At 36.7% G+C, this 27,011-nt stretch overlaps 4 protein-coding genes and 1 pseudogene across 5 annotated transcripts; 1 reads left to right on the forward strand and 4 right to left on the reverse strand.

Moving 5' to 3' along the window:
* Positions 1-2,161: 2,161 nt before the first annotated feature.
* Positions 2,162-3,038, forward strand: LOC106357281. The gene has a single exon (XM_013796964.3). The coding sequence runs from the start codon at positions 2,306-2,308 to the stop codon at positions 2,855-2,857; it is 552 nt and encodes a 183-aa protein (XP_013652418.2). The 5' UTR covers positions 2,162-2,305; the 3' UTR covers positions 2,858-3,038.
* A 1,117-nt stretch (positions 3,039-4,155) lies between these two features.
* On the reverse strand, positions 4,156-7,181 carry LOC106354415 (DDB1- and CUL4-associated factor 4-like). Its single transcript, XM_013794341.3, has 12 exons — positions 7,013-7,181; positions 6,784-6,920; positions 6,559-6,702; positions 6,327-6,457; positions 5,804-6,049; positions 5,457-5,718; positions 5,228-5,380; positions 5,097-5,152; positions 4,957-5,014; positions 4,753-4,876; positions 4,550-4,660; positions 4,156-4,464 (listed from the first exon to the last, which is right to left on the reverse strand). The coding sequence occupies exons 1-12, from the start codon at positions 7,020-7,022 to the stop codon at positions 4,388-4,390; spliced, it is 1,509 nt and encodes a 502-aa protein (XP_013649795.1). The 5' UTR covers positions 7,023-7,181; the 3' UTR covers positions 4,156-4,387.
* Positions 7,182-9,178: 1,997 nt separating this feature from the next.
* Positions 9,179-10,617, reverse strand: LOC125582367 (ADP,ATP carrier protein ER-ANT1-like). Its single transcript, XM_048749035.1, has 2 exons — positions 10,225-10,617; positions 9,179-10,156 (listed from the first exon to the last, which is right to left on the reverse strand). The coding sequence occupies exons 1-2, from the start codon at positions 10,486-10,488 to the stop codon at positions 9,743-9,745; spliced, it is 678 nt and encodes a 225-aa protein (XP_048604992.1). The 5' UTR covers positions 10,489-10,617; the 3' UTR covers positions 9,179-9,742.
* A 620-nt stretch (positions 10,618-11,237) lies between these two features.
* On the reverse strand, positions 11,238-16,410 carry LOC125575697 (annotated as a pseudogene).
* A 90-nt stretch (positions 16,411-16,500) lies between these two features.
* Positions 16,501-20,788, reverse strand: LOC106409762 (AP2-like ethylene-responsive transcription factor BBM2). Of its 2 annotated transcripts, XM_048749033.1 has the most exons (9): positions 20,015-20,275; positions 19,157-19,574; positions 18,871-18,953; positions 18,755-18,763; positions 18,567-18,655; positions 18,352-18,425; positions 18,151-18,201; positions 17,993-18,069; positions 16,501-17,870 (listed from the first exon to the last, which is right to left on the reverse strand). In XM_048749033.1, exons 1-9 carry the CDS (start codon positions 20,241-20,243, stop codon positions 17,191-17,193), a joined length of 1,710 nt encoding a protein of 569 aa, XP_048604990.1. In that variant the 5' UTR covers positions 20,244-20,275; the 3' UTR covers positions 16,501-17,190. The 2 variants fall into 2 exon arrangements, with proteins under 2 accessions (XP_048604990.1, XP_048604987.1); XM_048749030.1 differs by lacking the exon at positions 18,755-18,763 and having other exon boundaries at positions 20,015-20,788.
* Between the last annotated feature and the right edge of the window lie 6,223 nt (positions 20,789-27,011).

The raw sequence follows: 27,011 nt of genomic DNA on the forward strand, positions 1-27,011 counted from the left end.
TATGATTCTCTGATCATTTTTCGCAACAATTAGTGTACTACATTTATTATTGAGAAAATTACACTAAAGGATACTTTTATGGACAAAACTTCCATATAGTGACAAAGTTGTCAAAAAGGTAGTTATATACGAATGATTTTTTAATTAGTATTCACTTAGCGACCAAAAATCATGAAATTTTGGGAAGATCTTCGTGGCACACAAAACTCAGTGGAGAAAATCACGAGTGGCAACACAATTTGACAGATTCAAGGGAAATGTTGGATGAGAATCATTATTGTCTAGTACATGTATCTCGTTTATTTATTATTATTGCTTTTGGTCTTGGCACATATTTTAATAGTTTAAAACTTCTTAATCTTACAAAAGGTATGCACAACATGAATTGTGTTATAAGATCGTCTACCCTTTTTCAAGAGATTTTCGCACTGAATCTCACAGCATACAAATTGGTACGCAGCAGTAATCAGAATGTTAAATTGAAAAAAAACGTCTAAATATGACTCCAGTTAGAAAGTTTAATTAAAAAGGTGTATTTAAAGTCGTTTATATGTGAGCATGGTTGCTGTTAGATAGTAGAATGAAACATTTAACTGATGATGCATGCATAAGATGCAAGAACCACATAAAGTGATGATGCATGCTCAACATTCTGTGACTACGATAACCTAATTAATGAAAACTCGTCATAGCGACATTCATAATACGTTCCATGTTTGTGATTTTAGTAAGATATTTTGAAAAATGCTAAATATAATTTTAGTAGAAATTTCAAGAAAAGGTGTTTAAAATTGTTTATATCTGAAAAACCGCTGCTGTTATATAGCAGAATGAAACATTGAATTGTAAGCAACTAAAGCTTTAAATCCATATTATGAAGTTAAACCATATTTACAAGTTATTGCGTCAAGTTTCAACCTAGTTGATGAATTTTAAACATTTCAACTCTACAAAGATCATATGATATAGAATGTTAAGATACAAAAATAAATTTTTGGCATAAAATTATAATATTAAAAGGGTTAGGAAACGGAAAGCAAGGAGTCCCATGGATAAGGGGAACAGTCGGATATGTAAGTCAAAAGGATCCTCCAAATCAGAGAAAGGTTCCGTAGAACAATCACCAAATCGAAAGTACGGAGGAAACGAGGGATGGGTCCTACACGCAACTTATATAAGTGGAAACCTAATTATTTTATTATTATCATTAGTTTCGCATTATTGTTACAGATTAATACTATAAAATCTTTTGTCATGTCTAACTTGTGAGATAACAACTGTAAGTAATAATACAATTATGTTGCGTCCTTCCTTCCATACTTCCAGCGTCAGGGTTATTCCATTCATATTATGTGGTATGATTTTAAATCTTTCTTTAAATCCAGTTTGGTGCATTTTGATGTTTGGTCGAAGCTCTCACTAAGTCAAGATATTTAGCGTCGTGGTTTATACTAGTATTGTTGTTGCGGATTGTGGATTCAAATCCAGATAATACATATAGTTGACCAACAAAATAAAATAGATGTTATCAATTAAACTTCTGTTCAGATTTGATGTTGTGATTCAGTATATATTTATATTTTTCATATATATGAAAAGAAAATACTAATCTGTATTGAACAGAGATACTAAGCTGACGACAGAAAAAGTTATAGCGAAAAGAGATAACTAATTAGCTATCGCAAATTCAATTAATAAGCTTTTAGTCATTTTGCTTGTCTATATGACCACTACATGCTCTACTTTCTGTTTAACCTTCAGTCTTCAGTTGAAAAAAAAACTATCATTGGAAAAAACCCAAACCAAAAAAAAAAAAAAGCTTTTCAGATTAGTTTTATTTTATTATTTAAGCTTCTTATTCTTCTGATTTCTGGTAAAGTTAGATAAACATATAGAAAAAATTACCATAAGTTGCATAACTTCTAACTTCTCTTGACAAACTTTTAAAAACTAAATATTTTATACGTCAAAACTTTGTATCTGGCCATTTACAACATATAACTTCCATGTAAAGTGATAAGAAGAAACAAAAAAAAAAAGTGATGGCTATAGAGTTATGAAAAACACGGCAATATATTTGAATAATATAATGGAAAAGACGCGCATTCAACCGTATAATGTCAACCTGTAATGGACAACTGTCTATCTCCACCTTACAAAATAACATTAATAATAATCTCTAACTATATTTCCCCCGAACATTCTCTTGTATATATAACACTTACATCTTCTTGGATCCTCTCCTAAACATACCTCCTTTCTATTGTTCTCTCTAAAGAGTAAGTCTCCGATCTTTCTTCTCGTCATGGGAAACTATGCTTCTTCGGCTCTAAGCAAAACCTCGTCCTCTTCATCGGCGGCGAGAGTGATTCTCCCGGACGGTGAAGTCCGTCACATTCACGAACCAACTAAAGCCGCAGAGCTTATGATGGAGATTCCCAGCTTCTTCCTCGTCGACGCCAAGTCGTTAAAAATAGGACGTAAGCTTCACCCGTTAGCCGCCGATGACGATCTTGAACTCAAAGGCTGTCACGTCTACGTAACTTTCCCCATGACGCGTGCCACGTCAGCAGCTAACGCTTCGGACATGACTAGGTTATTCCTAGCCGCCAAGAAACAGCAACGCCGCCGAGTTGGTAACAAATCTTCCCGTGACGGAACAGCCGTGAAGCATTGTCACAACGGAAGGGTGTCGCCGGACGGAGAAGTGGGGGACGTTGGGGTGATAACGGCGGTATCGAAGCTGAGTTTAGAAGATATCGAAGAGTTTTCGGCGGCGGAGTTTATGCATAGGATCTCTATTTCGAAATCCAAGAAGCCAAAGTTAGAAACTATAGATGAAGAATCTTTGTGTTAACGTACACAAAATCAAACAAAAATGGAAATTTGATTTTTTTGTTTTCCAACGTTATTTTTCTTTTATGTACCATTTTTTGTTCATCTATCATCCTCTCCGCGCAAGTGGTTTTTCTCTTTTGTGGTATTAATGATGAACATAAAGAGACATTAGTCGAGAATGAACATGTGGATTTTTAATTGTTTTGGTTCGGAATGTGAATTTATAGCTACTCCAATTGTTTTTTTAACACTAGCTACTCCAATTGTTATCACCATTAATAACTTTCCGAATTATATGATCGTAGTTATTATGAAAATTTTTCTTTTTGAATTGAATGTTAAATTTATTCAAATCAAAGTCTTTTGTTTACATTAAGTGCATCTTATTATCAAAAATTATAAGAATCATAAATCATCCTAAGAACCTATATTGTTTGGTGTTCCTTGTGGAGAACCAAAAACCCAAGCCATCTTCATAGCTTTTGTCTACCATTCTTTGGATTGTGATGAGTCTATCCCGAACGTTTTTATCCACTTGCACCTAATAATGTTGTGGTTTTCCTTATGAATTCGTTAACAAATAATTATGATATCATAATCAGACAAACCTCACGATCATGAATAAAAGAATTATTGTTTATACTATGTTTCAAGATTTTAAAACTTCCACTTGCACCTAAGAATGTTGTTGTTTTCCTTATGAATTCGTTAACAAATAGTTGTGATATCACAATCAGATAAATATTAATGAATAATGGTCAATGGTAAATGTCATAGAGACTTAGATGTTACAAAACGTTAATGGTACGTATTAGATGTTAAAAACGTTAAATGGTATTTTCAAGGAAGATGTTGAGTCATATTCTAAAAATTTAAAGCAATGACTGCTTCTTTAAATAAACATACGTGATATACGAATATGTGACTTAGTATTATTCTAATAGTCATTTTCACGTAGAGATGTGTAATCACTAATCAGTCGTGTTGTCCATGTCGGTTAATATTATATTTTCTGCAAGCGGTTTGTCAGAACATTTGGAAGTTTCTTCAGATGATACTAACGGTTAAGAGAACAATGAATCGGCTTGTCAGAACATTTGGAAGTAATATAGTGAGCTCTTTCTGCGGACTGTTACTGTAATGTCAACGGATAATACCTTTATGATACTGCATCAAGAATATTGGAAGAAGATTAGGGTTTGCAGAGACCAATGAATCGTGGAGTACAGTTGATTGATCTCGGCCTGAAGATCTTGAGCTGGTAGATTTTTGCATTGTAAGAAGCTCTATTGTTTTATCTACATTGGTCTGATTGAATATTATTTCTCCCCCCAAAATTCATTAGCTTTGTAGATAGAAGAAAGAGCAAAAAGACACACGCAGAAGCATTTTGACTTCTTTACAATTTCAAAGCAGCTGATCCTATTACTGTTACAAGGCTAACAAAAAAAGAACTTTCTATCTTCAAGATCATGGTTTCGCTGCTATCTATTTAGATACGAATCTCTTGCAACTGCTTCCATTGCCTAAAAACCTTTTGCTAAATATCTTAAAACATGTTGAAAATTGCTTCACGCGATCCAAGCCATGCCCCATGAACAATGCTATCTTTCAACTCGCTTTGCCCTGAAAATCCAACATTACAAGTTTCTGATTACACTGAAGATAACAAGTCAAGAAGTAGGAGAAGGATCAGTGTGTACTAAAGTACCTTCAACAGCAGACCAACACACAACTGAAGGGACACTGTTGGAGAATTTATTTTCAGACAGAAGTTGACCAGATTTGATACTCCAAATGCGAGTGTAACAGTCCTCTCCTCCTGATACCAACATACAAAGTCAAAACAGAAACTCAAATCATATCACTGAAGTCAAAGTTATGCTTTAGGAACAAAGTGCTCCTTTTCATTACCTGACATGAGGAATCTCTCTGATGGGTCGATGCCAAATTCGATGCGAGTATGAGAATTTACATGTCCTTCATATGTCTGTACAGCCACCCCTCTCTTAACCATGCGTTGATCATATAGCTTTATCTAAAACAAAATAAAGAAAGTTTAGTTTTTAGATAACAACTAAATGCTATGATAATATGCTGAATAGTAGCTGTACTCACCGTTCCATCCATTGAGCTTGCCATTAAGTACTGATCATAAGTTTTCAGTGTCTTCATGCTATAGAAAGAAGGAAGTAACGAATTATACAGCCATGATGACAACAAAGAAGTAACATATATGGTTTCAGTTGTTTACTAACCATGTAAGAGATGAAGGCATATATAACACATGAGATGGATTAATGTTTCCTCTAAGCTGCAAAAATAACAATTGTGATGAGGAAAGCATCACTAGAAACGTTGTGACCATCGTTAATGATTTCAACTTTACCTTAAACCATTCTTTTTTTCTAGCAGTAGCTTGACTGGTCCCACTCGTTGATTGAGACCGTATCTGGTGTCTAGTGAGCCTGCTTGGTCTCTCACGTACATCAACCGACACAATAGCTCCATTCCTGAGCCCGCATTGAACAATGCTCCCCTTCTGTACATAATACACAAACACACGTCAGAAGAAGAAGAAGAAAGGTTCACACACAGCTTTAGCAAAAGTCAGTTACCGATTGGTGAAACTGAAGCGCCAAAACATCGCTCTCGCTTCTGAGAAAGTAAGAACCAGCTCCTGTCTCCAAATCAACCAAAGCAGCTCCAACATTGGTGCCAATAGCTGCAAGAGTCCCACTCACACTGCAATCAGATGTCCAAATAGTACACTCGGAAGAAACATTCCCTCTGAGGCTTCTCGGAGTGACAATGTAAGGTTCCTCAGCAAGGCTTAAGATGAAAACCGACCCTCGTCCAGATGAACCAAGTGTAGTGATCCTGTTTTTTTTTCTAGTGTCAAGGTTTTTACAAACGGGAGAATCAATAGAGAAATTAAAAGACCATGACACGTTCAAAAGGATACAATGCTCGCTTTATGTGGTGGGAGTTGTCAGATGGATTAGAGCTTCCGATTAACTGAATAGAAGATATGCTGGAAGGGGCATGTAGATGAGAGTGTGCTGGTCTCCATATAAGCCTAGGTGCTTCCCTTTTGTTTTCTTTGTAAGGAAGAACAGAAACTGGATCACACTCGGTTCCACCATATAAAGCTTGAGTTTCAAACTCATCAAAGGGTGGTACTTGTCCAGCTTTGGACACTCTCAGTATGCTGAAAAGAAACAAACTTCCATATCATATAGGTTGGATTGAAAAATAAAAATAATCTAAACAATTCTCCGATAAATAGAATTGCATAAAAAGTCTTCCAACAAAACAACTACGGTGCGATTCTAATAGTAACAAAAACATATAGATTACTATTAAATGCGGTGCAATTCTAATAGAACAACTATGGTACTATTCTAATAGAACAACTATGGTGCGATTCTAATAGTAACAAAAACATATAAAACAACTACGGTGCGATTCTAATGACACATACATACCTCAAGCAGCCTCCAGTACTGCCAGCTACTAAGATGTTCTTTCTGGTCAGGCCTTGAGATGTTTGTATATCAACCTGAAACTCTTTCAAAGCAGCATCCCCTATGTTCTCCGTTGAATCATATCTCCACACCTAAGCATCATCACCATTACACAACACATAGAAGAAGAAAAAACATGTTACACACCGGTCTTTTATGTAATCTTAATTAGAAAAAGAGAGTAGTGAACTACCAGAGGATTAGAGGCTTGTGTCTTTTCAATCTCCTCCTTGAAGTTAGACTTTTTCTTATTAACAGCTATAACACTTCCACTTAGCTCTCGAGAACAAAGAAGCTTCAAAGCTTTTAGTTTGTTTCTCTTCTGATAATTAGGTTCCTGATGACAATAAAAACTGATTTACACAAACAAACAAGCTAAAGAAGCTGCAAAGACTCGAGCTTTTACACAGTAACTTACCTTGAGAGGCTTTGGGTCTGGCTTTTGCTTCGTTCTTGAAGAAGACGATGAAGAAGAAGAAGGTTTTGAGCCTGGGATTGGACCTTTAATGGCGAAATATTTCTTCTTTTCCTCGTCGAAATAAAACCCAGGAAGCTCTGAAATCAAATTTAAACAGAAAAAAACATATTAATTCTCAGCAACGTAATTGAAAATAAAAGAATTATTGAGGAGGAAGATGATTCGAGACCTGGTCTCATGTTGTTGTCTTCTAGGCGGCAACTCTGTTCTTCTCTGTGTTCTTAACAGACTCCATTAAACAGCTTTAGGTTTTGTTCAACAAGCTTAACCGGAAACGTGTTTTTACTCAATTTTGGTTTAAAATTTGAATCGGACCGGTTATGATCCGGTTTACAATAGTAGAAACTAAATAACGCTCTTATCGTTTTCTTATCAATTTTTCAGGTGTATGAAAAAACTTAAAATACCAAGGTAGTATAATAAATAAGAATGGATGTATTGTATATATATCTTTGGTCACTAGCGACTCCTCCTCACCTGTTATTGAATTTTGAATGTGATAAAATGATAAGAAATCTATCAATCCAGTTTGGTTTTGGTACAAGTGACCTTTAGTTTGCTTTGGTTCAGATTTAACAAAGAAAACACATAAGAGCATTAGAATGGGCTGTAAGGCATACCTCATAACCACAAGACACTCTGCTTCTATCCCATTATACTTTGCAAAACAATTTCGAAAAGGTTCTTTTCTTTCTCCTGTATCTTCTTGTTTAGTGTTTTGTTTGGTTTGGTTTCTTATAGTTTTTAGGAATTGGTTTTAGGCAAAGGGAAAAAACGAAAATGGGAGGTGAAAACTGATGAACTAGTCCATAGTTTGAAGAAACTGTGCCAAACAAAACGACCTGTGTAGCTTCATTCTCAAGTTGAAAACACTGTTGTCAACTGTTTGTCATACATTTCTTATATTAACATTTACATGTTATAAAGTGTGGATTTGCATAAACACTCTGAAGGAATTAGACACTGACGTGTAGTTGAACAAGCACAGAAGCAACAAGTGAATTTTTAGTGGCTGGATCAAATTATCCTTTTTTGTGTCTGTATCATCAAATCATATCATGGATTGAATGAAACAATACTAAAAGCAAAGAGGCTTTTCCTTTTCATAGATTACTGAAACAACAATGTATCTGACGAAAGAATTATCAACAATTTTTCCCTATCTTCCATCTTTTTTAAACCCATTAATGATTCCGACCTTCTGTTAATCAACACAACACATTGTAATGTAAGCAACACTTCTTGGTGTTTTACTGACCTTTCTTTTCTCCACACCGGAGAGTTTCAACTTCTTGGTTCAAAACTACTGAACAACAACAACCCAATGCTTATAAGCAAATCCCCCCGATGAGCTAATAGTCATCCGATGAAGCTGATCATAACCCGCCTAAACACCTGCAAGCACTTCCTGAACCAGCCCTCCCCCCCCACTGCTCCAAAGAGAAAGCCAAATTCCAAAGTCGCAGTAACATCGGAAAGCTCAGAGCCTACTGGAAAGGGAAGAGGGGAAAAAAAAGAAGAAAAGGAAGAAAGAATAAGAAAAAGGAAAGAAGAAGGGAAGGACCTAGGGTTCGAAGGCATAGAAGGACTGCGAACAACAGCGTTCTTATAGAAAGCGTGAGGCTTTCTCAGGAGGGTATAAAGGAAAAGAAAAAAAAAAAGAAAAATTAAAAATTCGAAAAACAATAAAAAAAATATAGAGGAACCGGTCCGCTACATACATGGGTTTGTGTCAAACCTATGAAAAACAAAACAAGCTTTGCCTTTAGTACTTCAAACGCAATCCAGGATATGATTTCTTGATCAGGCCTGTAATTTTGATCCAGCCCTAAAATTCCGTGGTTCTTCCTCGTTCACTAACACGGCATCCAATTCCAACACAAGAAAAAAACAACAACCAAAGAGGAAAAAGAGATTTTGACTTGAAGCTCTCCAGTAGTTTTGTTTCAAAGTTTAAAAGAGGGAACAGGGCTAAAGCTTTCAGTTCCATTTTCTCTTTTACCTGTGACCTAAAACAAATTCTAAAAACGATAAGAAACCAAAGCCAAACCAAACACTAAACCAGACTTGCTTTCTTCATACCATAACCTTTTCAATTTTTTTTTGACCTATCTAATTTATCTCATTCCTCTAAACCCGACCAGACCAATTTTTTTGTTTTTTTTTTTTTTTTGGGTTTTTTCATGAAGAAACTACTAAAAATAAAAAATAGACGAAATGTGATAATGAAACAACCAAGACACAGATGATGTAGAAGAAGCCACCACGCACAAAAACACAACAATGTTCTTACCAAAAACCCCATCAACCCACCACAACCAACGACTACCCCCACAAGTAAACCCAAACACCCCCCAAGCACTCCAGCTCCCGCTACATCCAAGCTCGCAGTAACTCCTCTATACAGCGCATAGAACCCTTCCTTTTCACTATCTCCCTCAACGCATGAACAGCGTTCCTGTACTTCACAGTTGCCCTGACGTAAGCATCATCCTCCTCCTTAGCGTATCAAAAGGGTAAGCAATGACCCCCAGAGGTAGTAATGCTCCAACCAAAAAAAAGCTAGCCAAAAAGTCAAAATCACCATTCCCCCCTCTTAGATTAAGCAAAACTACAAAGGCACAGAAACATGATACTAGACCGGTCCTGGGCCAAAGCCTGACGAAACATTCGACTTCATACCCCCAAATTTTTTGAAAAACTTTATACGCAAATAGGCTTCCGAATTTGTAAAAAAGAAATTTCTAGACTCCCGAACTACTCAAATCTTTACTAAATGGTCTAAAGATCCAAAAATCTCAGGACCGGTCCTGAACAAAACCGGATAAAACATTCGCCTCAGAACTCCAAAATTATTAATTTTTAGGTCTCTAAACTATTGAAATCTTTATTAAATCGTCTATAGCCCACAAAATCTCAGGACCGGCTCTGTCTCCATTACCTCCAAGGAACCAACAAGCACAATGGGTTTGATGGTATCATACATCCCAAAATACATCCCCCGGTAAAGAGTGATCCCCACTATCGAAACCCCAAAGCCACGGTAAAGCCCTTTAACACCGTCGCTAGACAAAGTCCTACGGTACACATCAACCATCCCTCTAAACTGTCTCTTCCCATTCACCGAGCTCTCCTTCGCATCAGTGCCCAAACGTGTCCTCGCGTAATCCAAATGGTATAAAAACAACGAAGTCGTGGCACCAGCAGCGCTTCCAGAAGCTACATTCCCAGCGAACCACTTGAAGTAACCGTCTCTCTCCTTGGAGTATCCGAGGAGGGTCTTGAAGTAACCTTTAAACGCAAAGTTGGAAGCCTAATTAAAAAAAAAAAGAAAAAAAGGTGAAAGTGTGTAAAGATAAAAGCTTTTATTTGATTGGTTACCTGTGTAGGGAAGTAGCGGATGACGTTGGCTTGGTTCCCTCTCCAGAAGGAGAGGACGCCTTCTTCTTTGAAGATTCTGAGGAAGCAGTTGGAGAGGCTTGAGTAAGGGGTGGTGAGGTGTCGTGTTTTGATCATTTCTCCTTGGTTTTGGAGTAGAAGCTTTACTCTTTCGATGGGGGCGGCTGCGGATTTGGCGACGATGGCTGCTGCGCCTCCCATGGCGAAGTCCGTTGAGAATTTCTCGGGGTTTTTGGTCGAAGTCATCCTTTTGGAGAAAGAGACGGTTTTGAAAGACCTGGAGATTGGTGATGTGATCTTCGCCGCCGGAGAGGGAAGAGCTCGGCGGCGAAAGATCGTTTGGAGGACCAGGAGGAGAACGAGAAGCGTGCGACGTCGTCTTTTCTCTTTTGTGGATCCTTTTGGAATCGAATCCACTAAAATTAGAAAAGAGAGATAATCATCAAATCTGTGAATCAGGAATGTCTGGTTCGATCAAACCGGAACCTATGAATTTATGGTTTATAGAAAACCGGCATGGTGACTGACTGATCTGTGTTGCCTATACCATAAAGGTTTTAGTTGCAGACAATGAAGCCAATCTCGTGCCCTACCACTCCTTATTGGAACCAAGACAGGCCGTTTCTCACCGTGTGGATTTTATTTGTTCTCTAATTCTGTGGAAGAGAAAGCGAATCATGACAATGGAGTAACAAGTAACTGTTTAAATTTAGTTTAAGACTGATTATAAGCAGTTACCAGTTGCTGGTAGAAACTTTTTAACTGATTATAAGCAGTTACCAGTCTTGAGCATATTCTCTCAGACTGAGCCATACTTGACTCTTCTATCACAGTGGATCCTTGGTGGTTCAAAAGAATGAGAGTGAGACTTTTGCTAAACAAACTCAGGCAAATCAATTCTTTTCTTAATGGTACCAAATGATATTCAGCTTGAAGGTGTTATGAGATATGAGTTTGTTCAGTCTCTTGTTGTATGTGTTTCCACAGTTTAAAAGAAGAAGAAAAGTCTCAGGCTATCTATATTAAAGCTTGCATTCAAGTTTTGTGTGGTTTCAGAGCAACTAAAGTTTAATAATTCAAATCCAAAAAGACAAGTGAAAACTCTCTGGACCATAGTACATAGAAGTTTCAGAATTTTTTTTTTTTTTTTTTTTGCTTCAGCAGTTGATGCCACACATGGAAGTGTCAGGTCCTTTAGTCTTCATCACAAAAGGATCAATCCTCACCCAAAGCAAAGAGAAGATAGAAGCCAACAAAATCGACCATATCACCACAATCGTCGGCGTTCTGTTCTGCCTCCCCATCAAACCTTTCAGGAACGGGTAGAGATGAACAATGACCCAAAATGAGAAGAAGAGTTTACCAAACAGAGGTCCCCAAGATTGATACCCATTGTTGATAGCATCTGAGATGCCTGCAACAACTCCCACAATGTTTATGATCAAGACCGTTGTCGGAGGGATAAGCAGAGTTGTCCATTTGAACGCGTAAAGCTCTCCAAAGTCATCGTCATCCGTTGCCTTTGACGTGACTGTGAAGTTTGTGTCAATGCCTGCTAAGATCTTGAGGAGACCTTGGACAACCGCAAAGAGATGAGCTGAGATTCCTCCAATGACCCAGAACTGCTCGTTTCTCCACCACTCCTCAATGCTCACTCCACTCCATCTCAGCTCCAAGATCCCCGTTGCAATGATGGAACCAAACAATGCAATGAAGAAGAGACTAGCAAATGTGCTTATCTGAAGAAAAACAGTTAGTTAGCAAAGTGAAAGCAGCTTTCTAAAACATTTTTATCAAATACTTCCTCCGTTTCAAATCAGATGTGGTTCTAGATTTGTTCATGCTAATTAAGAAAAGAGTTAAATGTGTAGCTTTGCCATTATTTACTAAAACGACACTTATTTTATAAAAAAATTGTTCTACAACGATACTTAATATGAAACAGATGGAATAGTATACCAACCGGTGGCATGATGAACTTGTCGGTAAGGAGACAGATAGCTGGAAGAATACAGTAGGCAAGGAGTGGAATAGATGTGAAGGGGTAGATAGTTGTGTTGGCGTAAGCAAAACGCTCAAGCCATTTGAGTTTGCCTCCTTTGTAGCCGTACCAAAGAGGACTATGCCGGCTGAAAAAGATTTCAACGGAACCTAGTGCCCAACGCAAAACCTGGTTTAACCTGTCAGATAGATTAATAGGAGCTGAGCCTTTGAATGCAGCTCTCTTAGGCATGCAGTAAATAGATCTCCAGCCACGGCAATGCATCTTGAAACCAGTCAAAATATCCTCAGTTATTGAGCCATAGATCCAACCCAGCTGCATTTCCAAAGAAAACATAAAACTTTGTGTAAAAAAAAAAAAAAAACATAAAACTTTGTTACAATTGTTAGACAGGACCTGGACAAAACCAAATGAAATATTGAAATAAATTATATAAACAAAAATCCCATATTTGTGAAAACAATTTTTAAATTTTTTTAAACCGTCTACAGTTCCCAAAATCTCAGGATCGGCCTTACGGTTCAGTATAGTTACCTCAGTTCCCCACTCAGTCTTGTCTTCATAACCACAGCTTATGACATGAATAGCCTCTTTAAGTAGCACTGCAGGACTTGATGATGGAGGAACACCACCATCTTCCATCAAAGTTGAGGTTACAAAGATGGATGATTGCCCAAACTTTTGCTCAAAGTTCATCTCAGACATCAAATGCTCCTTGTCACCCTCTGCTCCTGCCAAAACAAACACTTATCAAATACACTAAACCTACTTCAAGATTATTTGGGATATATAGTTTTACCACCTGCTATGTCGCCATTAGACTCATGCTTGGACTTTCTCCGGCGACCAAAACAAGGACAACAACCACAGCTTATCATCTTAGGACGTTTAGGACCCTTTGGTGGTTCATAACCATACAGAGCTTGTCGTTTGAAAACACAACCAGTACCAACGTAAACTGGACCTTGGATTCCATCTAGAGCTTTCATATTGATCTGTCACAACACACAAGAGGGTAAGAAACCGATTATATCTATATCTCTTAGACCAGATTGTGTCTTACATCAAAGAAGACAGTGTTTCTGTTGGCGTAACGATCATGCCTGTCAATACCATCGAACCTTTGAGGGAACTGCACGTAGCAAACCTTCTTTCCAATCTGAGGATCCATCAAAAAACACATTGCTTCCCTCACGGCCTTGCAGTTGTTAACGTAGTGATCACAGTCCAAGTTCAGCATGAAAGGTGCATTTGTGAGTACTCCCGCTACTCTAACCAGAGCGTTCATGGCACCAGCTTTCTTGTGGTGCTGGAAACCAGGCCTCTTCTCACGTGACACATACACAAGGCGAGGGAGCTCGTGGCCTTCAACATCAAATCCACCGTTGCTGCCGAGGAAGACTTGGATCATACCGGGATGGTCTTTAGTGTTGTTCCCTGGCCATGGTGTTCCATCTGGCATGATCCAACCTTCTAGAGGAACCTTTGAGGCTTTAGCCACAAGAGCATTGATCCTCACCTTGAACTCCTCATACTCTCTCTGCAAGAAACCAAGCCTTAGTTATTGAGTGGTGATATAACTTGAACTCAAGTGATATTACACTTACCTTCATGGCTCTACGTTCTTTAACGAACGTTGGCTGGACTTTATCCTTGAGATAATCAATTTTCAACGTGAAGTACATCTCCGGAGCACGTGGCTCTATGGAGAATTTCTTGCAGAAGGGAACCCATTTTCTTGCAAACTCGGCTGTTTCTGCTAGAGAGTCGAATGTGAGCATTGAAGCACCATCGTCAGAGACGTAGCAGGAGATTTTCTCAACAGGGTAGTCCATGGCCAAGATTGATAGGACGGTGTTGGATGTGACTAAGGGAGGCTCCTTCATAGGATCCACTGTACTTACAAAGACATCTACAGGGGCAAGCATGTTTGGTTCACCTTCTCTCTCGTACCTATACAAACAAAAACAAAATGTTGTATCCATAAACCAACTTCATACTCTCTGTCATTACAAGTGTAGTTTTATGTTTTCAATGCATGTTTGATTGTTTTCCAATTTTATCTTTATTCATTTAACTCAATACTAATTAGGGATATAATGGAATGATTTTCTTAACAAGCTAAGAAATTTTCTTAAACAATATATAAAATAAAACGGAGGGATTAGATTTTAAGGCTTCAACTTGAGAATGTGTGGACTTTAACCTGAGGGAGAGACGGTCTAGATAGGTCTCACGATCAATAGGGAACCACTTGGGGAACTGATCAAGAATCCAAGAGACGGCAAACCATATTTCACAGATCACAGAGGTTAGCCATAACCCCAGAGCATCATGCACAGGGTTCAAGAGTCTATAACGTAGAAAAACTGCTAGAATCACAAGCCTAGCAACTATGACCATCCTATATGGATTGATCTTGCTTGATGCTATGGGAACTTTCCGCGAGAGTGGCTGCCTTGCCTCGTCTATCCTGCAAGCCATTTCCAAAAAATATCCAAAAGACTGTAAGCATGAATCATACAAAACTGAAGTGTTAAACACATGTGTGTGGAGACATTACAGTCCCATGTCAGGATCATCATCTGGTTCTGGACCAAGATTCCCTTGCTGGAGCTTCCAGTCATCCATTCTTTCTCGCCATCCTCCCTCCTTCTTATCATCCCATCTCTCACTCCCTACCAAAAGAAGAAGAAAAGTGTTGTTAGAAACATCTACTTCATGTGCTTTTATAACAATGTAATAAGAGCCTAAAGTCCTTGTGTATGAAACTATGTCCCTATTGAGTTGTTAGAAACCTCTACTTCATTTTCTTGTAGTTAGTTTCATTACAGAAGCAGCTCTTTCTCAAACAAGGCTCTGGTGATTAATTTTGGTAAGAGCTTAAAGTCCTTGTTTATAAAAATATGTCCTTATCTACTACCAAACTAGTTCAATACCTAGCTGACATGCTTCATACCTTTGTTATTTTTGCATGATAAGTGACCTTAAAACACACATATTATGAGTATCTAAGTATATGGTTAACAACATCATTTAGTCTTTCTTCTACTACTAGTTATAGAGGACAATGAGCAGAGAGGCTCACCAGCTTCAGAAGATGGATATGGGTGAACACGCTTATGAAGCCCATGCTCTCCTCCAGCTGGGAACTCTCCACTTACCTGCAGAAAATCCCAAAGATATAAAAAAATTATACAAAGTTGATCTTATATATTTTTTAAAAAAATTATGTAAAGCATATTTTCTCTGTACATGTCTACTATGGCCACCGGCTATAACAGGTGGGAATCTCCCGTTCTCATCATCATCAGGACCTCTTCCATAGCTCATTTTCCCATAGAGCATGGACTCAGCAGAATGATTCTGCTTGTTATGTTCATCATCGATATTAAACTCGTGCTCAATATCATCAATATCCTCTTCATCCTCATCTCCTTCCACTCTTGGGCTTCCTCTGAGACGCTTGTAACGAGTCTTGCACTGAGGACAGTTCTGTGTCCCTTCTCTTCTCTCGTACTCGTAGCATGGCCTGCACGCTGGAAAACCACACTCGTTGCAAGCTACGAACAGGTCTCCTTCCACTGTTAACCCAATCTGATCTCCACATATCTCACAGAATTGTCCATCCAGATTCTTCAGAGGCTTCGGCTGTAATTATTAATAAAAATTAAATGTTCAGTTCCATGAAAAGTATATATCAACAAAATCATTTGCAAGTATATAACGTAATCTTTAATTGTTACAGTAATCATATAATCCTTAACTAATCCCAAATATATCGACTAATTACATGTTCTTGCTTGTTTTGATGATCTTACCTTAATTTAGCGTTTGTGAATCACAAGATATGATATTTTTAAAAACTATAATTACTTAAAATGGGTTAATTGTATTGTAAAAACTAAAAACTAATATCAGACTATGAGTTACCTCTTCGTGGTTGTGAATGACAACAAGCTCGTTACGGTTATGCGAACCGGCAACAAGACCGGCGCTGGCTTCCATATCAGCGGCAGTGAGAGAGGACAAAACCGAAGCTAGGACATTCAGTATATGAGGGAACAAGTTTTCTTTTATCAGTGAAGATGATGAAACCCTTTTTAAGTTTCTCTTTCTGTATGGTACGTAGTTTGTTGCATAGTCTCCATTGCCTTCAAGCTAAGCTTTCGTCTTTTTTTTTTAATATTGTTTTCATGCAACAAACTCAAGTCTCACATCCATCAGCTAGCTAACATGTCTTCTTTTAAAGGTCGCGGTTTTCTCAAGCTTCACCGCTTCTTCTTAAAAGTCTCTTATCATTTTACTGTCCTAATCGCTTTCCCACTTATTGATTACACTGAAAATATATATGGTTATTCTGATTTTTTATAAAAGATGCCAACAACAAAAGAGAGATATGTATGTACTTGTATTTTTTAAAAAAAAATTAAAATTAGTTGGAAGATTTGGTGAGGGGAGAGTGCAAGCCAAGTTAGGTTCCCTGCCTATATATGAGTTTTCTGCATACAAGCCCATGGGAAAACTGATGGGCTCTAATTGGTCCGTTTGGGCCTGACAGAGGGAAACAGAAGGGGCCCTGACCATCCTTCATTACTTCAGAATATAAATCCTGCTTCATGTTGGTCACTGGTCAAGCAAAACAAAAAGAGTAGAGTAGGAGAAGAATCGAGCATGTGGAATTAGTTACCAACGTGCACAAATCAGAATTTGAGAGCCTCTTTGTATTTTTTATCTTCCCTAAACATACATGCTCTAAAAGAATATAAACATATGGTTCCAATGGTAGATTAAAAATAAAAAAAAATGTGATCATACTTTATAAAATTTATCCAATTAAATCGAAACTAATAAAATGTCACACGAAGCTTACCAAGAAATAGAACAGAATCGAACTGTTAACAACACACAAAGCAAACATTAATTAAAGATCTTTAACTATTTTCCTAAGTGTTGTTCCAAACTGTAAACGCCCCTTCTCCACCACCTTCCCCATTAAAGTACATATTAGAGCCAACATTATTCGAAATTCCCACAGGAAAACCTCCTCCTTGCTGTTGCTGAGCAAAATAATAATGGTTTCTTGCGTCGTAAGCAATCTCAGCAGCGGCCAAGGTATCGCAGTTAAGAGATGTTCCAACCGGGATTGCAAGTCCTTGATGACCACCATAACCACCGACATTTCCATAAACAGTAACCATATCACCCGAAGCAGAACTATGCTGATCGATATTAGCCATGAGGCTCGGCGAGTTGCTCAAGAAATGGTGCTGATCTTCCTCTTCTTTAAAATAAGCCCTAGCACTCCCTCCATTGTAATAATTATTGTACCTCTCTTGATGTTGCTGTAATAAGCTCAAATCTATTCCATGATGATGCTGAACCGCAGCGTTTTGCCAGCCGCTAGCATCATTTTCACTCTCTGAAACGTTATTATTGATCATCATACTAGGAACCGGATGGTTAACTTCCTTGAGACGTTTCGCAGAGCTACCAATAGGAAGGCTCGGGCTGTCGAGGATTGCTTTAACGTTGTATCTGCTCATTTCGAAGTTAGTCACTGCGGTTAATCCTCTAAATTTGATGGCAGCAATGTCGTATGCCTCTGCAGCCTCTTCTTGTGTGCCTGCATATGTCATATCATATCATATGTAAACTTCAAGTATATATTATATAGTATTTAGTTATTATCTATTGATATATTTGATTGCTTACAAATTTTGTTTTAAAAAGTTTAATTAAATTTACCAAAAGTTCCCAAGTAGAGGTCTTTGTTACCGGCGACTCTTCCGATCCTAGCTTGCCATCTTCCATGTTGGTGATGCCTATCGTACCCATTGGGAGAATATTTTTCATCAAACAAAAAGGCTTTAAATATTGTATATGTTATCAATTATGTCGATTACCTTGTTACTCCTCGATAAATCGATGCTCCACGAGAGAAACCACTACTTTTCCTGCATATTTAAATGTGTATTATATATAGATGCATACTAATTATTAGACATGAATAACGAAGTATTAAAAGAATGTACGCGTGAGGGTGATGGGTTTCTAGAATATATAATAGATGCCATAAGCAATAAATACAGCGGTTCATTATGTACCTGCGCAGAGAGGCAACATACTCTTGCCGCGTCATGTGGTTCATATCTTCTACCTCTTTCTCATATTCAGTTATCTGCATATGATATCAAACCAAATACTAAACATAAAAATTAATAATAAGATAATGGCTTTATAAGCCTAAACAGACCGGAAAAAAAAGAACAAAATTGGCTTGAAATTCTGAGGTGTTGTAATATTGATTAAATTGACTTACAGGGAAATTAGTAGTAGTGGTAGTTCCCCAATACTTGAGTGCGGCTAAATCATACGCCCTAGCTGCTTTCTCTTCTTTGTCATAACCTCCTGCATGCATGATCAGATTAAAAATGAATTAGACTACAGATTTACTTGGATTATAAGTACATTATTATTTATTCATAGCTTTGTTCAACTTATACTTACCCAAATAAACTGAGTAGAGAACCATCAGGTTAGAACACCCATGAAAAAAAAACCTAGATTAGTTGGAAAGTAAATGGTGTATGAAAAATGACAAATCATAAATTAAATATTATTACCTTGTCTTCCTTTGCGAGCTTGGCCTTCTCTTTTGCAACTATTATCCCACAAATGTGCCTCATATCTTCCTGTCCACCGATGCCTGAACATTTAATACAAACATATTTCATCATGGAGCATACCAATATATATATATATTCATTAATATTCTATATGAGCCCATATATATCAAGGAACATTCCGTAGCACTCTCTCAACCGATCCATTAAATACCCCAATCTTTTCCGAGAAAATCACGGTTCAAACGACATTTTAGACATCCAAAATTAAATAAAGGAAGAGAACCTTGTAACACCGCGATATATAGACGTCCTTTGTCCAAAACTCTCAATAGTTTTCTTAGGTGTAGCATCAACGCTATCAACATTGGTCTTCTCTTGAACAACATTATTCCTATTGTTGTACTTGTTGCTATCACAAGTAGTAGATGAGTTCATAGAGAGTGACAAGCCTCTTGCGGCATTCCCATTATTCTCTTGATGATCCACATTAGACACCGGCTGATTCGTCAGCCATGTCTTAATCATCGAAAGGCCTAATGAGCCACCAGCACCGTCTCCTCCTCCACAACCACCATTTCCATCTCCACCATTTTCGCTGTTGTTGTAAATCGTGGTGGTGCGGCCGAAGAAATTCTCAAGCTTTGGTTCATTTTGGTCATTACTGTGGATGTTATTGCATGCACCACCATTGATGTCCCAATCTATATAAAAAAAAACAAAGAATTCCGTAACTAATCAATGGTTTGTTGAACTGGATTTCATCACCGTTCTATAATATACGAAATGGTGTTCATTCTCTCCTTCATTGTAAGAACAAAAAAAGATACAAAATTAAATTGTATATGTATATATTATGATACTAAATAAATGAGAAAATATATAATATCAATTCGTATTTATGTATGATTGACAAACTTTTAATTTCATGAGAAATGAACAAACATCAAACCCCACACATGGATATTCTGAAAAGAAATGAAATCAATAAACAAGCCCGAAAAGAAAACGAAAACGAAAAAAAAAGACAAAACAAAATAGGGCTACGTGCGTGCGTGAGTCTTGGTTTTTGTTCTATGCATTGGAAGAAGGAGAAAATTTGACAAAAACAAATAAAATAAATAAGTAATTCTAAAACAATAACCTCGGGAGTGACTATTGTTGTCTCTGGTGAAGGCATCGAGGACGACACCAAAGGGAGAAGGAAACGATGTTCGAACAGCTGAAGACTCATCAGAGGCAGCAGTCATATCGTAACAATACTCCCCCGTGACATCTACGGCTGTTGTGGCGGTGGAAGAGTCGACGACCCCCGTACGATGGATATTTTGGTCAGAAGGAGAGAGAGAAAAACCTAGCCAGTTATTATTCATCGAGTTCGTAAGGTGATCTAAAAGGTTTCTTGTGAGAGATTAGAGAAGAAGAACTTAGTTAGGGTTCATGCATGAAGACGAAGAGAAAAAGGTTTTGGTCTTAATGAAGAGAGAAGAAGAAGAAGAAAAGTCAAAAACATAATGTTTCATTTCTTCCGAGGCGACGTATTATGCGCAATTATATAAACGAATTTTGAAATTAAATTCAGAAAATTAAAAAAAAAAACATTTACTTGAAAATGTGGAGATGTATTGGTCGGTTTGAAGGGTAGGGGTAGTAACTAGTAAATAATTAACTGCCTAATCTATTAAATAGTACTCCTATCAAGTTTGGTTAATGACATTTTAATTAATCAGTCAAAAATGAAAAAACCCTTTCAAATCAAATCTCCGTTTTAATGAGATTCGTGTCGTTTGTGACAAAAATATAAAAAGAGTAACACGAGGACCAATAGTAAAATCCAAAACTCGCTAGCTGTCGAACTAAGACCAACGATGCTGTGTCTGGTGGAGACATGTGTATATGTGAACCTATGGCCGAGCGAGCTGATATTTGAATTACATAGATCCCTGTTTAACGAAACATACGTTCCTCTAAAGATAGACATGTTAGCTTCACAGGTGATCTTGATCATACAAGATGTCATATCTCAGCTACTAATCATTTTTAAAAATGCAATACACATTTTTTTGTTGATGTTACTTTTAATAGCTATTTGAAATATATGTAGTATATAAGAACAAACTTACACATATAACAGAAACGAATAAGTTTCCAGTGGCTGTTGTTCAGCCAATTAAAACGTCCCAAAAGTTTCAAAACACATATAATTCCGTCCTCCAACAGTCCAACTATAATAACATTGTAAACGCAAAAAGTAAATAAATGTAATACTTAAAACTAGCATAATTACATAGAGGTGAATGACTAGTAGGGGATGCTAGAGATGTACATCCTAAAGCGATAGTTGTAAAGTAGTTGAGCTTATCCGATTAATATCGAATTTAAAAATGATTTAGGGAAATTAGGGTAATTAGGGAGGCAAAAATAGGGTATACACATGGATCAATGAAAAGATAGTGAGCATGTGCATGTGTTTATAATCTTTCGAATGTTTAGACAAATTTAAAAGTTTTGGACTTTATTTGGTAAGATACGATTCAATGGATCCTCTTTGTCTATTTTATAATTTATTTCACTTTCCTCCATTATTATGCTTGCGATATCTAACACACCACCAACACACGTTCGAGAATTGCCTCGTACCTGCAAAACCATACTATTATTTCTCTTATAATTTGTTCATATCTGTAATAACCCCGAGGCCTTTGGTACTCAATTATTTCAACATATCCACTCAATTAGTGAAATTATACGAATTTAAAGGTTCTTAATTACACTTTCGATATACGGTTTAACTTTTTCTGATTTCAACTCAAAACGTTATTCATTTACTTTATGTTTTGATGAAGGGACAATACTAAAAAAATAAAAGAAATATAATTGGTTCGGTTGCAAACATATTTATCATCCACGATAAAACTAATTAACTTCATTGCATGTGTGTGTTTTGTGTTGTTTTGCTAATAGCATTGCATGTGCGTTATTTTTGTTTAGATAAGATTTCACTGCATCCACGTATTAATAATGGTAAAACGTAAAAATGAAAGACGGATGAGGGTTACCTTTTTATCTTATGTGCTGAGGTCCTCTCACATATGATGAATCAAGCAATGGCTAATCGATTTTTATTGGGTATAAAGATTGCCAATCAGGCTCCTCCAGTGAATCATCTTTTGTTTGCTGATGATTCTTTATTTTTCTCTTTAGCAAATAGAAGAGCAGCTCTGAAACTTAAATCCATTTTCAAGTTGTATGAGGAAGTATCTGGTCAATCGATCAACTTGAGTAAGTCTTCTATTCTGTTTGGAAGCAAAGTTCAAGCTCATACCAAGACTCAAATGAGGAATCTACTCGGCATCCATAATGAAGGTGGTATAGGCAAATATTTGGGGCTACCAGAGCAGTTTGGAAGTAAGAAAGGCGAAATGTTTGCTTATATAATTGAGAAAGTTAAATCAGTGACTCAAAGCTGGAAACAAAAGCATTTATCTCCTGGGGGTAAAGAGGTATTATTAAAGTCTATAGCTTTGGCATTACCTATTTACTCTATGAATGTCTTTAGGTTACCAAAAGAGGTTTGTGAACTCATCAATAATCTATTGGCTAAGTTCTGGTGGGGTAAAGGAGATAGGAAAGGTATGCATTGGTACTCATGGAAGCGAGTTTGTGTTCCTAAACGTGAAGGTGGATTGGGCTTCAGAGATTTGGAAACTTTTAATCAAGCGCTTTTGGGAAAACAAGTTTGGAGAATCTTGCAACATCCTTCATGTCTTATGGCGAGAATACTAAAGGTTAGATATTTTCCGGACTGTACCATTCTTGAAGCAGTCCAGAAGACAAAAGCTTCCTATGCGTGGAAATCAATATTATATGGAAAGGAACTAGTTACAAAAGGGATGAAGTATGTGATAGGAGATGGTTCGCATGCTAATATGTGGACGGATCCCTGGATTCCAGATCATCTTCCAAGACCTCCAAGAGCGCTAGACAACAGTAGTGTAACAGACTGTAAAGTTCGAGATTTCTTTGTAGTTGGAAGGAATGAATGGGATGTAAGCAAATTGCGTGAAGATGTAGTACATGAAGATGTGGAACGTATACTGAGACTAAAAATCAGCCCACACGCACAACAAGATCTTATGGGGTGGCATTACAATGAAGATGGTTTGTATACAGTCAAATCAGGATATTGGCTCGCTACTCATTTGCCTCAGCAAAATCTAATACTCCCTACCTTCGGTAATGTTACTCAAAAACAAAGAATCTGGAAAACGAAAGTTCCATCCAAGATCAAACATTTTGTGTGGAAGATGTTGTCAAAAAGTTTGCCTACTGGGGAGAACCTAAAAAGAAGACATGTTACTCAACAAGCACTATGTCGTAGATGTGGACTCGAGGATGAAACAGAACACCATTTGTTCTTTAATTGTCCTTATGCTCAATGTGTTTGGAGAGCCTCTGGTATCTCTAACATGATCATCACAAGTACAACAACTACTTTTGAGGAAAAGATTGAAGCATGTTTACAATGCTCAACTTCAGTGCGGCTATCCCATCTACAGGATTTACCATGGTGGATTCTATGGCGTTTATGGAAGAGCAGAAACCAAATGATTTTTCAACAAAAAGGATACCATTGGCAGAATGTGATCAAGTATGCAAAGGCTGATGCAAATGAATGGAAGGAAGTCGAGATGGTGCAAGAGGAATTACCAAGACACAACATACCTATTCGTGTGCCAAGAAAACACAGATGGAAACAACCAGCTGAGAATTGGATGAAATGTAATGTAGATGGATCTTTTATAAATGATCATACACCGAGTAATAGTGGATGGATTTTGCGAGATGCAAATGGTTGCTACAGAGGAGCTGTTCAAGCAAAAGGGAAGAGAGTGAGTACTGCATTAGAAGGAGAACTACAAGCAATCCTCATGTCAATGCAATATTGCTGGAGCAAAGGGTATAGACGTATTATTATTGAAGGAGACAGTCTAAAAGCTATACAACTTCTCAACTATCAACGTAAGCACTTTGGTCTTTACAACTGGATAAGAGATATCAAATGGTGGGAAAGAAGATTTGAAGGAGTTCTGTACCAATGGATTGGGCGAGAAGCAAATAAAGTAGCGGATAAGCTAGCTACTCACCGAAGCCTTAATGATGATTCTTATCGATTTTATTATTATGTTCCATGTTTCATAACTAATCTTCTTCATGAAGATTATGTAAACTCCTCAGTTCATTAATGATAAAGCAGACGTTATAAAAAAAAAAAAAAGACGGATGAGGGTTTAGCTATATCATGATCAGAGTTTTGTGTAAAACCATTATTACTTGTCAAAGCCAAACAAAGGAATTAGTTTTAAGCAGTGTTTTTTTCAAAAAAGGGAAATTAATGTGTTGGGGCTAACTTATTGATGTGAGAAAAGACTTGTAGAATCCATCTGAAAACAAATGGAAACACCTGTCGATCAAGATATCTACAACTGACAAGAGCGTGTGGCCAAAAATAATAAAACCTGTATGTAGGTAGAAAATGAGGAAGAGTGGTAAAAGAAGAGGAAAATAGTATTGAAAAATCAGATGGATGAGTTTGAGGTATTTGTCAGTATAAATGCAACTGCTGCAGTGCTGCTGTTCTACCATTCCTCCACCCTAAACCTTTTACTTTGCACCCATTCATTGTGCATTTGCATGCACATGTTTACTATATATATACACATTAACAGTAGCAACATACATGCTCATTCAGAAGTATTTTAATACTTTATTCATTTTTTGGTCTAATATACACATGTTTAGTTAAATCAAAATATCGTTTCTTGTTGATTAACATTTTAAATCAAAAGAGGTCTTGTTGATTGAAATTAGGGTTTATAGTGCTTTCATATTTAGACCTTCTATATAAGGAATCTCTCATATATTACACAATATTTTATCTTCTGTAATGTAAAGACGAATGTGGAAATGATAAGGGTCTGCAAACGTCTGCCTTCGGCGTACGAAAACCCATAACATTAGCACATTGCAATTGCACCAACCAGTGTCATTGTCATATTATTAATATTTATGCTCTATTTTTATATTTTTTATCAAGACAAATAAATCAACCATTTCACTTTTCATTTTTTATACAAGAACAGCCTTTTCCCCGGTTAAAGCGGGGGAGTTCTTTTTTTTTTGGATCAAATCGGGGGAGTTCTTGTGTTTCCACTCTACATCACAACCATTCATTTTTTGCATGACTGACACATCTCATTTTCTTTTAGAATACTTTTACTTTCCGTATCTAATTTATTATATATATATCTTGGAAAAGAAAAATCCTTCTATCGTTCAGATTTTTCATAATTGACCGAATGTTAAATTGGCGTGCGCATACATAAGGCAAGGTTATGATTGGAACTCCTTTTTTTTTACAGAAAGTTGAATTCTTTATGATGAAACATAACGTTAAGGATTCACTTCTTAATATGGCATTCTTTAGTTGAATTTTGGTTTTCAGAGGAATCCTCATTTGTGACAACTAAATATAAGTCAAGAACCCAACTTAAAAAGCTTTTTTTTTTTTTTTTTTGAACCCAACTTAAAAAGCTAAAAATCCTTCAAGTAGCACCATTATTATTTTCATTTAAAAACTGCAAAATATAACTATGGTTAACTCAAAAGCCCAAAAATGATTGCCTTAAGGTCAGATCCTGGTCCACTAGAGTAGCTACGGTTGGGTCTACAGTCAAGATCCGAATAATTGCCGAGGAAAGATCTTTTGTTTTCGCAAAAAAATCCCCAATACTTTTAAATTGTAAAACTAAGCCCAAAATGTTAGTTGGGGAAAAATCTCAAATTATCTATATTATTAAAGTTGAAGTACACATTGAGATTGTTTGGCAATATGGATAGTAGTTAAAAAAATAGTACTGTTTGGAAACACGGATAGTAGTAAGTTAGGAAAAAAAATAATGGGCTTATGCTACTAAAAATTGGAAGTCAATTACATCCTACTATATAAAAGGGACTAAATTCAAGGCTTTTGAGACTATCCACCTCAGCCAAAATATTCTCATCTAAAAAGAATTAAAAATAAATATCATTTAGAAAATAATTAACTAACATACAACTTTTGATATTTCTAGAAATTTCAAATTTGTAACTGCTAATTTATTAATAGAATCATATATCTATATTGAATTATGTTATATTTTAATAGTTAGACTTTAAGGGTAAATAAATTATTAATTTATAATATATATAATTTATAACATTATATTGTAGTTATAAATAAAGAGAAAATAACCGGGAAGGATGAAGAAGCTCATGTAAAATTATGTAATTAAAATGGTAAAATGGTGAGTATGATGAGGTGAATCTAAGAAAATTTGTTGTACAAATTATGGTGTTTTATTCGTCCACTATAATGATTTAAAATAAAATATATATTCACATAAATAAGTCAATATTTGTTGTTTTTTTTTTGGTAAGATGTTAAGATTATTATTTTCTAAAAGGTTACACTGTTGTTTTTAAACAACTTATTACAGCAAGGAAACAAAAACAACCAACAACAACTCAAGGTAAAAAAAGCCTTAAGGAAGTCTTATACAAGAAATATAAAAAGAAGTAGAGAAGATGAGAAAGAAGAACTTACCGGGTAAGAGAGGAGATGGTCACGCATCATACGGTCGAAAGAGGCAAGGATGACTAATGAAGGTGAGGAGACATGACTGAAAGTAGAGCTTGATGACTGGAGTAGCATGTGCATCTACGTTGACGCGAGGTTGATTGATCTAGGCTGCAACAGAGTGTAGATCAGCCGGAGGAGAAATCCAAACTTCAGCAGCAAAAGGCTCCCATATCAAGCGAGAGAAAGAGCACTCAAAGAAGAGATGATGGTGAGTCTCTATTTCCAGATTACAAAGGGCGCACGTTCCTGAGACTTTTAATCCCCAACGCCTCAAACGATCCTTGGTTGGCAGTCTTCTCCGCAAAGCCAGCCATGATATAAACGCATTACGTGGAATATGTTCCTTGAACCAAATATTCTTGTGCCAATATGTATTGTTGATAGTGTTTATATTCTTTTCTGACATTAGTATCCATATTTTTTGATAAACTGATCCAAAGAGATTAGTTTGTGGAGCTAA

This window comes from Brassica napus, chromosome A2 (assembly GCF_020379485.1).
Source record: "Brassica napus cultivar Da-Ae chromosome A2, Da-Ae, whole genome shotgun sequence".
Classification (NCBI taxonomy): Eukaryota; Viridiplantae; Streptophyta; class Magnoliopsida; order Brassicales; family Brassicaceae; genus Brassica; species Brassica napus.

Bases quoted from the DNA above. Each gene is read 5' to 3' on its own strand.
- LOC106409762 (XM_048749033.1), bottom strand. From the start codon at position 20,243: ATGAATAATAACTGGCTAGGTTTTTCTCTCTCTCCTTCTGACCAAAAT. The intron at 18,954-19,156 runs GTTCTCTTCCTT...TTAAATGTTCAG, and splicing joins ATATATCGCGGTGTTACAAG to GCATCGGTGGACAGGAAGAT. The intron at 18,426-18,566 runs GTAAGTCAATTT...TATCATATGCAG, and splicing joins CCACTACTACTAATTTCCCT to ATAACTGAATATGAGAAAGA.
- LOC125582367 (XM_048749035.1), bottom strand. From the start codon at position 10,488: ATGACTTCGACCAAAAACCCCGAGAAATTCTCAACGGACTTCGCCATG. The intron at 10,157-10,224 runs GTAACCAATCAA...TTTTTTAATTAG, and splicing joins TCCGCTACTTCCCTACACAG to GCTTCCAACTTTGCGTTTAA.
- LOC106354415 (XM_013794341.3), bottom strand. The intron at 5,719-5,803 runs GTATCCTTTTGA...AAAAAAAAACAG, and splicing joins CACCACATAAAGCGAGCATT to GATCACTACACTTGGTTCAT. The intron at 4,465-4,549 runs GTACTTTAGTAC...TTGGATTTTCAG, and splicing joins GTGTTGGTCTGCTGTTGAAG to GGCAAAGCGAGTTGAAAGAT.
- LOC106357281 (XM_013796964.3), top strand. From the start codon at position 2,306: ATGGGAAACTATGCTTCTTCGGCTCTAAGCAAAACCTCGTCCTCTTCA.